Source organism: Cebus imitator, unplaced genomic scaffold (genome assembly GCF_001604975.1).
Source record: "Cebus imitator isolate Cc_AM_T3 unplaced genomic scaffold, Cebus_imitator-1.0 Scaffold57, whole genome shotgun sequence".
NCBI classification, from domain to species: Eukaryota; Metazoa; Chordata; class Mammalia; order Primates; family Cebidae; genus Cebus; species Cebus imitator.
Window position 1 is genome coordinate 1,514,336 of NW_016107372.1, and position 11,482 is coordinate 1,525,817.

Below are 11,482 nucleotides of genomic sequence, written 5' to 3' on the forward strand. Positions count from 1 at the left end.
GGGGTTTCACCATGTTGACCAGGATGGTCTCGATCTCTTGACCTCGTGATCCACCCACCTCGGCCTCCCAAAGTGCTGGGATTACAGGCTTGAGCCACCGCGCCCGGCCAACCCACTTTCTTATCTAGCATCCTCTAGCTCCATCTAGTCTCCCTCCTCTCATTCAAACCTCTTGAGAAATGGATCTATGCAAAGTACCATGGCATTATGTCTCCTCATGATGTCAATTCAGCCAATGGCTGTTCATTATGTACAAAATAAACTACAAGCTCCTTATTTGGCTCACAAGGGCCCCGCATGATCTAGCCCCTGCCTACCTGGTAACCTCACCTGGTGACCTGTATGTCACCATAGTATCTATCCAAACTCCTTTAGTCTGATACCTTATTCTTGAAGTAATTTTCCAGTAACTAATTAAGTTCTCCATATAAATACGAGGAATGGGGATAGGTGGAGTAGTGCAAAATATGTGTCTTGTATAATGAGACATAAGCACCGCCATTATTAGAAAGCTATATCTTTCATTGTAATCAATTGGCCTTATCAGTCTCTCCTGAGTTGGGTTAGTGTGAGTCAGACCCCGCTCAGGCTAATCCACTCTGGCTGCACTGAACAAATTAACACTTGCACCTGCAAAAACTGAGCACCAGATCCTCTGCTAGGGACCCCACCAAGGGGAAGCTACCCTGAAAGATCTGGCCTGAGGCCAGATCTTCCTTCTCTGACATCTTTCTGGTCACCTGTCAGTATCCATCTCTGTAAGTGAGACAGAGTATGAGCTTTGGAATCGGAACTAACAGGTCAAATCCTAGTTTCCTTACAAAATCACCTTGCTTCTCAGAGTCCATTCCCAAGATTGGAATACCTACCTGTGTGTTGACTGTGAGATGAAACATAAAAGCACTTGACCCTGGGAAGTGGTAAGGAGTGTTCCCAAATACGTAGGGTGACAAAGATTAACCTGAAGATCAGATGTGGTACTGGAGCCACTGTGACCACGATGGGAAGGTAGAGCTCTACAAAGAAGATGACGATGTTTTTCATGTTGATGTTCCATGAAATTATTTATTTACATGTATTTCAGAAAAATCTTGGAAAATGTATACCAGTCATGAAGATATTGGGTATGATTTTGAAGATGGCCCCAAAGATAAAAAGACACTTAAGCCCCACCCAAACATTGATGGCGGATGGGCTTGGATGATGGTGCTCTCCTCTTTCTTTGTGCACATCCTCATCATGGGCTCACAGATGGCCCTGGGTGTCCTCAACGTGGAATGGCTGGAAGAATTCCACCAGAGCCGCGGCCTGACCGCGTGGGTCAGCTCCCTCAGCATGGGCATCACCTTGATAGTGGGTATGTTCAGGTGTGACCTGTTGTAAAATTGAATAATTAGCAAATGACAATTCCCTGCTGAAAGTAATGTTTTATATTGTTGCAACATTTGATATTGGATGTTACTAGCTACTATTTTTTAATTGCGATAAAATATACACAAAATTTACCATTTTAGCCTGGGCACGGTGGCTTATGTCTGTAATCTCAGCACTGTGGGAAACCAAGGTGGGTGGATTCCTTGAGGTTAGATGTTTGAAACCAGTCTGGCCAACATGGCAAAACCCCACCTCTACTAAAACTAACAAAATTAGCTGAGTGTGGTGGCATGTGCCTGTAATCCCAGCTACCTGGGAAGCTGAGGCTGGAGAATCACTTGAACCTGGGAGGTGGAGTTTGCAGTGAGCCAAGATCATGCAATTGCACTCCAACCTGGGAGACAGAGCAAGACTTCCTTTCAAAAAAAATGTTTTACCATTTTAAGCATTTGAGTCCCATTAAGCACGTTCGTATTGTTGCGAAACTATCACCACCATCAACCTCCAGAACTTTTTTTCATCTTCCCAAATGGAAGCTGTATTCAATAAGCACAAACTCCCCATTCCCATCTTCTTCCCTGTTGGCCATTATCATTCTACCTTGTGTCTCTATGAATTTGACTATTCTAGGTACCTAATGTAAGTGAAATCATACAATGTTTGTCCTCTTGTCTCTTGCGTGATATAACAATTTAAATATTTTAAACATTTGGGGTAATTTAAAAATTGATCATTTTGGCTGATCCGATGGTAGTGGATTATCAGAACTTATTAACATTAGTGTCACTAAAGTTGGTATACAACCCCCCACTGCTAAATTTAACTGGTTTTAAAAAAAATTGATCATTTTAAAAATTTTATTTAGCTCCAAACTCTGCCTATTATAATTCATTATCTACAATTATAAATATCTGCTTATTTAACATTTATGAATATTTTTAAAGATAAAAATTTTAAATAAAATACTATAAAAGCCAGTAACAATCTCATTTCAGAGTTCTGATTTTTTTTTTTTTTTTTGAGACAGAGTCTTACTCTGTCACCCAGGCTGGAGCACAGTGACACAATCTGGGCTTCCTGCAACCTCTGCCATCCAGGTTCATGTGATTCTCCTGCATCTACCTCCCGAGTAGCTGGGACTACAAGCACCACCACCATGCCCGGCTAATTTTTTGTACTTTTAATAGTGACGAGGTTTCACCATGTTGGGAAGAGTGGTCTCAAACTCCTGACCTCAAGTGATCTGCCCATATTAGCCTCCCAAAGTGCTGGGATTACAGGTGTGAGCCACCATGCCCAGCCTGAGTTCTGATGTTTTTAATTTGAAATATTATTGAAAAATCTTCTAAACTGTTTCTAGAAAGCTTACTGATATATAGCTAACAGAAAGGAATAACAATATTTTCTTGTATTTTCTTTTGAAATGGGGTTTCTCCATGTTGTCCAGGCTCCTGTCTCTGACTCCTGGCCTCAAGAGATCTGCCCGCCTTGGCTTCCCAAAGTGCTGGGATTACAGGCAGGAGCCACTGCACCAGCTGCATTTACTTTAAAAAATATTTTTAACCTGGGAGCATAAATTCAAGTTTCCCTGAATATACAGTCCCTATTCTTGTATTTTCTAGTTAAACCTAACCGCACAGCAATCTATGAAGTCAAGTCTTATACAGCTGGAGATATTAAGCCTGGGAAGTTATTATAAATATAATGATATGATGGCTAGTATGTTTCAGTTTGAGAATAAAATAACTCTTACTGTCAATTAATATTTAGTAAGCATGTATGATATACTAGGGTTTTCCCTGACATTATCTCATTTAATTTTATTTCCTTCTCTTAACAATGCTGAGGTAACCATCACTATGAAGTTTTTCAGCTGTTTCGCTTGAAAATGAAAGCCATATATTTATATCTAATTGTTTGAATTTAAAATATTTATAATATATTTTATACTGAAAACATAAATGGCCTCTAATCTTTTTTGTGCGAGTATGCATACAACAGGCCAATGTGTGTCTGATTGGAATCTGTGCCTTTTCAGTGGTTCCCAATTAGTAATGAACTGCTTGAATCCAATTCAGAGACTTGTTGATCTTGGCTGGCATTCAACTCTTCTTTTTTTTTTTTTTTTTTTTTTTTTAATTTTTTTTAGAGACAGGGTCTGCCTCTGTTGCCCAGGGTGGAGTGCAGTGGCATGATCATAGCTCACTGCAGCCTTGAACACCTGGACTCAAGCAATCCTCCCACCTCAGCTTCCTGGGTAGCTAAAGGCATATGCTACCAAGCCAAGCAATTTTTAAAAACTTTTTTGTAGAGATGGGGCCTTGCTATATTGCCCAGGTTGATCTCAAACTCCTGGCTTTAAGGGACCCTCCTGTCTCAGCCTCCCAAAGTGCTGGGATTACAGGTGTGAGCCATTCCACCCAGCAGTGTTATTTTTGATAATACAAACAATATGAAGGCCAGGCATGGTGGCTCACACCTATAATCCCAGCACTTCGGGAGACTGAGGCAGGAGGATCACCTGAATTCAGGAATTTGAGACCACCCTGGCCAGCATGGTGAAGCCACATCTTTACTAAAAATACTTAGCCAGGCATGGTGGCGAATGCCTGTAGTCCCAGCTACTCTGGAGGCTGAGGTAGGAGAATCGCCTGAAATCAGGAGGCAGAGGTTGCAGTGAGCCGAGATAGAGCCACTGTACTCCAGACTGAGCAACAGAATGAGACTCTGACTCAAAAAAAAAAAAAAAAGCCGGGTGCAGTGGCTCATGCCTTTGATTCCACCACTTTGGGAGGCTGAGACAGGTGGATCACCTGAGGTCAGGAGTTCAAGACCAGCCTGGCCAACATGGTGAAACCCTGTCTTTACTAAAAACACAAAAAAGTAGCTGGGCATGGTGGTGCATGCCTGTAATCCCCGCTACTCAGGAGGCTGAGGCAGTAGAATTGCTTGAACTCAGGAGGCAGAAGTTGCAGTGAGCCAAGATCGTGCCATTGCACTCCAGCCTGAGCTACAAGAGCGAAACTCCATCTCGAAATAAAAAAAAAAAAAAGTTATAACAATGGTAGTCCTAATGATAGAAAACAAGGAGAAAGTTATTTCTCAAGTTGTGTGGCAGATATGTGTGTGCATTTGTGTAAGTTTACCAAAGGGAATTAATACTGATAGTTTTAAAATTAAATAAAGTCACCATTATGTATGTCAGAAAATTATTGATACATCTTTTTTTGTCTGTAGCATTATTGAACTGACTTCAAATCTGCATTTTTTTTATTACACTAGGACTGTTTGTCAGATGAAACATGCAGGTAGGTTTATTTCAGTGTCAGGCATGTTCAAGTTTACATCAGTTGTAATTCTTTCTCAATAAGTTAGTAAAGGACAACTGTGTTTCTAGAATACTTAAAATCCACCTTTCTTTCCTTTTTAAAAATATATACATTATTGGCCGGACGTGGTGGCTCACGCCTATAATCCCAACACTTTTGGAGGCCGAGGCGGGTGGATCGCGAGGTCAAGAGATTGAGACCATCCTGGTCAACATGGTGAAACCCCGTCTCTACTAAAAATCCAAAAATTAGCTGGGCATGGTGGCGCATGCCTGTAGTCCCAGCTACTCGGGAGGCTGAGGCGGGAGAATTGCTTGAACCCAGGAGGTGGAGGTTGCAGTGAGCCGAGATTGCCATTGCACTCCAGCCTGGGTAACAAGAGCGAAACTCCGTCTCAAAAAAAAATATATATATACGTATATATATATACGTATATATATTATATATATATATATACACACACATATATATATGTATATATATATATAATATATATATGTGTATATATATATATTTTCTCAAAGGAGGTGATTATAAAAATATATATTTTTAAGGGGTAAAACAAAACACATGTAGATTTAATCTTGGAAGTGTATGCACACAATAACATCAAAAAAAAAAAAAAAAGGACAGCTGGGCGTGGTGGCTCATGCCTGTAATCTCAGCTCTTTGGGAGACTGAGGCGGGCAGATCATGAGGTCAGGAGATTGAGACGATCCTGGCCAACATGGTGAAACCCTGTTCCTACTAAAATACAAAAAATTAGCCAGGTGTGGTGGGATGCGCCTGTAGTTCCAGCTACTGAGTAGGCTGAGGCAGGGGAATCACTTGAACCTGGGAGGTGAAGGTTGCAGTGAGCTGAGATCGTGCCACTGCACTCCAGCCTGGTGACAGAGCAAGACTTTGACTCAAAAAAAAAAAAAAAAAAAAAAAAAAAAAAAAAAAAAAAAAAAAAAAAAAGTCAGAAGAAGGAAAGCCAGGATTTGAAATTTCCCAATATTTTCCAATTATCCAATAAGTTAGCTTTAGATATTATGTTTCATAATTCCTATGAAAGTAAGCAACAGCAACCAGTCCTGAAATTATTAGATGTGGTTTTAAAGATGATCCCCGAAATAGAACCCCTAACTCATGGTGAAATGTGATGGTCATATTTTATTTAATTGAGAGGTAACTGTGTGTTCAGAATTTTGTTTGAGAGTCCCTGAATTCCAGACTGTGGAATTTCAGATTTTAGACTAATCTTTCTACAGGGAAAGCTGCCTGCCAGATAAACATTTTTTGCTCTGAGTCTCAGAAATCATAACACAGCAGGCCTCATAGTTATATAAATGAAAGGTCTTTTATTCTATCTATTTACCTCAAATTACTGTTCATTATCCTCAGCTTCCTGGTACAGGGTGCCTGCAGATTTGTTGAGCAACCTCAGGGAGCCTTTCCAAGCCACACACTAGCAGTAACAGCTTTCCTTTATTCAGCACTTACTGCATGCCAAATGCATGTTCATGTAGGTGATCTCCTTCGATCCTGCAACACTGGAGGTCAGACCATTGTTGGTATCTTACAGAGGAAGAATATGCAACGCTCAGAGACATTAAGTAACTTATTGAAGGTTAAATAGCCAATAAGTGTAGGACTGGCTTTAAACTTGGTCCATGGGACTCCCAAACTGAGTCAGCTATGACACTCGGCCTGCCATTACATCAAATGAGAACGAAAAACATACTTGAAACGAGTAATACAAATTGTTTTTACGTTCTAATCATTGTAAGCACATTTTGGCTACCTCTTAAATTTAAAAATATCCATTTGTTGTTGTTCTTGTTTGAGACAGGGTCTCACTGTCTTGCCCAGGCTGGATTGCAGTGGTGCAATCTCAACTCCCTGCAAACTCCACATCCTGGTTTCAAGCAGTTCTCTTGCCTCAGCCTCCTGAGTGGCTGGGACTACAGGTGTGCACCACCACACCTGGCTAATTTTTGTATATTTAGTAGAGACGGGGTTTCACCATGTTGGCCAGACTGGTCTCAAATTCCTGACCTCAAGTGATCTGCCTGCCTCAGCCTCCCAAAGTGCTCAGATTACAGGCATAAGCCACTGCACCCAGCTAAAAAAATCCATGATTTATATGACTGTAGTTGAAATTTTTCTCTCTTGGGCAGTGGTTTGCATATGGCAAGTTCAATGAATAGGCATTGTTTTCTTCTTTACTAGCGTGGATTTGCCACTGTCTTTCAGAAGCTCTCAACTTTAAAAAAAATGTAATCACCTTATTTGTATTGTAAACCAAAAAATATCTGAGACTGGTCGCAGCCAATCCAGAAGTTTATTTTGCCAAGGTTAGGGACATGTCCGAAAGAAATAAACACAGAATCACAGAAACAGTCTGTTATCTGTGCCTTTCTCCAAAGATGATTTTGAAGACTTCAATATTTAAAGAGGGAAAGTGGTCTGGAAGGCTATGGGAGGGTACAGTAATCCACATGTTGCAAGAGAAAAGGTGCAGGTAAGGGAACAGTCAATTTTGTATTCATCTAACAGTAAATCGGCACTTTTATATAACACGAGGTGAACATAGAGTAGCTACCTATGGCGCTATATAACCCTCTCTCTGTAGCTATCTGCTTAGTAACAAAAGGAAAGGCAGTTGCTTGCATGACTCAGCTTTCGGTTTATTTATTTTTTTCTTTTGGCATAGTGAATTGGGGTTCCAAGTTTGTATTTTCCTTTCACAGTGTCTGCAGCAGGCTTTGTAATGATAGCTCTTGGAATAATCCTTGGTGGATGCCCTATGGTTGGAGGAATCCACCTGCTACACAAGATAATTTACTTTCTAAATCGACTTAGAGCAGTGATTGTCAAACCTGATTGCACATTGGATCCACCTGGGGAGCTTTACCCTCCCTCACCTCAGGCTGTACCTGGGATGGACTCCAAGTATCAGGATATTTTTAAAGCTCCCAATTGACACCACTGTTCAGCTAAAACAGTCATTGATTTAGAGGCTCCTAACCCCTTACTACGGCGAGGGGTTACCCTAAGAGACCTGGAGTCCAAAGAATTACCTACTTCCATCCCTGAGCGCTGACAAGGCTCACCTGCGATTGCTCCTCTCTTCACCAGCGTTTTTTCCAACATATCAGCTGCCAGGATGGGTAAATAAAACATAACCTCCTGAGGCTGTTCCCCACAACAATGGGACATGTATTACAGTGGGAAATTGCCCAAGATTCAGATTCCTTCTGAAAAGGGAAAAGTCGGATCATGTGAATAATCTCATCCCCAAACACTGAATTACTCCATGAAAGTGTGAGTCATGGTCAAAGGACTGGATCTCAATTGTATGATTCTCCCTTATCCTTAGATTGTGTGGGGACTTTTTATTTTCCTGAAATAGTGGTTTGATTTTAGCAGTGCTAGTGGACCATCAGTAAACAATGGGTAGAAAATGAAACTGAGCTGGTGCAGTGGCTCACACCTGTAATACCAGCACTTTTGGAGGCTGAGGCGGGTGGATCACCTGAGGTCAGGAGTTCAAGACCAGTCTGGCCAAGATGGTGAAACCCGTCTCTACTAAAAATATGAAATACTAGCTGGGCATGGTGCCAAATGCCTGTAATCCCAACTACTCAGGAGGCTGAGGCAAGAGAATCACTTGAACCTTGGAGGTGGATGTTGCAGTGAGCTGAGATCGCACCATTGCACTCCAGCCTGGGCAAGAAGAGCGAAACTTGGTCTCAAAAAAAAAAAAAGGAGAAAAGAAAAAAACAAAGAAAGAAATGAAACTGAGAGTCAAAAAGCTTGGGTGTTTTTTTTTAAAGTACATATATTTTATAACCATAGAGAAGTCACAGCAGTTCTGTGTCTCCCTTTGCTCATCAACAAATCATAAATGACTGAAGCCCCAGCTTGCAAGAGCTGATTAAGTTGATACCAGTGTCTGGCTGCTTAATGTTTTTAGCACTTTTTTGTTTATTAATAAAATTCCTCCAGGCATGAATATTTGCACTGAGTTTGGAATTTTCTCTTTTTTTTTCCCCCCTCAAATGCCTTCTTAATGCAATGATTCATAAAGTACCTCAGAAAAACTTGCTTCTGGGCCCTTTCTGTGAAGTGGAAAATATGATTGTGCTACTGAACTGTGATCTGTTGACCTTTCAAAAGGCTACTAACAGCAAACTGACAACTCATGCATTTTTCTCTTTTTCTCCTACTTGTCCAAGCTAGCCATAGTCAAGTAACTGAGTTTAGAAAAACAAAAATAAAAATGTGTAAAGAAATCAAATAAATATCTTTAACTTACAGAATGTGAATTTCAGTTAACCCCAGTAATTCCATCAGATTTTTTATCAATGCATTTATATTATATATTATTTCTATAATGTGCATATTTAATAAATATTTATATAAAGTATGTCTAATATATTAAGTCTATTCTAAGAGGTTAATTTACTGAATTATTTTCTGTAATGCAACAGAGCGAATTAATAAGTCTTTACCTTTATAGTTTTTAGGATTAGGCACCCACAAAACTACTAGACAAAATAAACTCATTAGCAGACTGTACCCAAATATAGATATGAATATAGTTAGAACTTTAAAGAAAACTTTAAGCTAAAATGGAAATTCTTTAAACAAGTTTTTTACATAGTCCATCTGCATATAAGGTTTCATAACTTTGCAAAGCAATAATGATTAAAAATAAGATGATAATTAAAATATGCCATCTTACTGAATAATCTGGATTCCTATTTGAACAAGGAATCATTGATCGCAAGTTAAGTATTCGGCTTCAGTGACATCAGAAATTCAGGAAAAAAACAAAGGTTGACTATTAAGAACTAGAAAGCCAGATGCCGTGGCTTAAGCCTGTAATCTCAGCACTTTGGGAGGCCAAGGCAGGCAGATAGTTTGAGCCTATCTGAAATTCGAGACCAGCCTGAATAACATGGCAAAACCCTATCTCTATAAAAAATACAAAATTGGCCAGACATGATAGCATAAGCCTGGAGGCCCAGCTACTTGGGAGGCTGAGATGGGAGGATCACTTGATGCTGGGGAGGTCAAGCCTGCAGTGAGCCATGATCACACCACTGAACTCTAGCCTGGGTGACACAGTAAGACTCTGTATCAAAACAAAACAAAACAAAACTAGAAAGTTAGCCGAAACAGTCAGAATGTATCTCATATGATACTGTACTGCTCTAAGTGTGGACACACACACACACACACACACACACACACACATATATATATATATATATATATATATATATATATTTTTTTTTTTTTTGGGAGATAGAGTTTCACTCTTGTTGCCCAGGCTGGAGTGCAGTGGAACGATCTCGGCTCACCACAACATCCACCTCTTGGGTTCAATCGATTCTCCTGTCTCAGCCTCCTGAGTAGCTGGGATTATAGGCATGTGCCACCATGCCCAGCTAATTTTGTATTTTTAGTAGAGACGGGGTTTCTCCATGTTGGTCATGCTGGTCTTGAACTCCCAGCCTCAAGTGATCCACCTGCCTTGGCCTCCCAAAGTGCTGGGATTACAGGTGTGAGCCACCAGGTCCGGCCATGTTATTGCATCTTAATACAACGGAAATGGATTCCTGAATCTCCAGAGTGTCACAAATGCATAGCCTAATAGGTCTGGTCAGATACTGCACACGTCAGCAGGGATGGGAGTTCGTATGAAGTGATGACAGCTAGTTCTCTTCAGCTTGGTTTCAATCTGGGTATCTTCGTGAAAACAGGCTATTAGTTTTCTGCCTGAAGCACAGGAGTTCTGAAGACTCCCTTCCTGTACTCCCTTTTGGTCTGGAGTCAAAAACTGAAATTTTTTTTTTTATTTTGAAAGAGGCCAGAGAAATAATTCTAAGTGAGGCCAGTCCTAAGACCAGAGAGAGGGATAGAAACTGTAGCAAACTGGAAAGGGTGAGTCCCAAACGGCCTCAGCCACTGCACAGCTCCAACTTTGGTCCTGTGGGAAGACAGTCTGTGTTGCCACCGGACTTTTTGTGAATCCTCTTAATTTTTAAACATCGGCAGCTAATCCCAGGCATTTTTTAGACTTTGTATTGGATCGATAGGCTAGAGACAGCTCCTAGACCACTGTTTTGGTTGTAGACAAAAGAATGAATGTCTGTTTATTTCAGGTCTGCCTTTCTTGAAAACCTAGAACCTTGTGCTCTCTGAAGAATTATTTAAAAGCATCTTTGCATACTAAAAATATTTGGCATATAAAGCAATTGGGGCTTTCTGTTTTATTTAACAGCTCTAGTAATGTTTTATTCTTTGTCTTCACATGAAGATTTATAAGAAAGAATAAAACTGAAGCACCATTAATCAATTCCTTTTCCAATGCTCCGTGACAGGCCCTTTCATCGGCTTGTTCATTAACACCTGTGGGTGCCGCCAGACTGCGATCATTGGAGGGCTCGTCAACTCCCTGGGCTGGGTGTTGAGTGCCTATGCCGCAAACGTGCATTATCTCTTCATTACTTTCGGAGTGGCAGCTGGTAAGCATGTAGCTTTTTTAAAACTCGATTTTAAATGTTTTATAGGACATCTTGGCAATGGATTTAATTGTGGAGAAGAGAGACACATGAAAACATTCTGCTCTGTTTCTTCCACCCCACTTTACCCTAACCCCCCTGCACTCCAGGAAATACCTTTTAACATTACATTTTAATATGCGTTAAGTAGGGGAAGCCCACATAACAAAAAACGACACTTGACCTGCCTCATAGAATCAAATTACATTTCCATGTCTGGTT

General features: G+C 40.5%; 1 protein-coding gene across 1 annotated transcript in view; it reads left to right on the top strand.

Moving 5' to 3' along the window:
- The window catches only part of SLC16A14 (solute carrier family 16 member 14), a 35,526-nt gene that overhangs the window by 8,775 nt on the left and 15,269 nt on the right, over nucleotides 1-11,482 (top strand). The window contains exons 2-3 of the mRNA XM_017529078.2: nucleotides 1,085-1,357; nucleotides 11,081-11,224. Of these exons, the coding sequence (XP_017384567.1) occupies nucleotides 1,099-1,357; nucleotides 11,081-11,224 (403 nt within the window). The 5' untranslated portion in view covers nucleotides 1,085-1,098. The remainder of the gene's footprint in view (nucleotides 1-1,084; nucleotides 1,358-11,080; nucleotides 11,225-11,482) is intronic.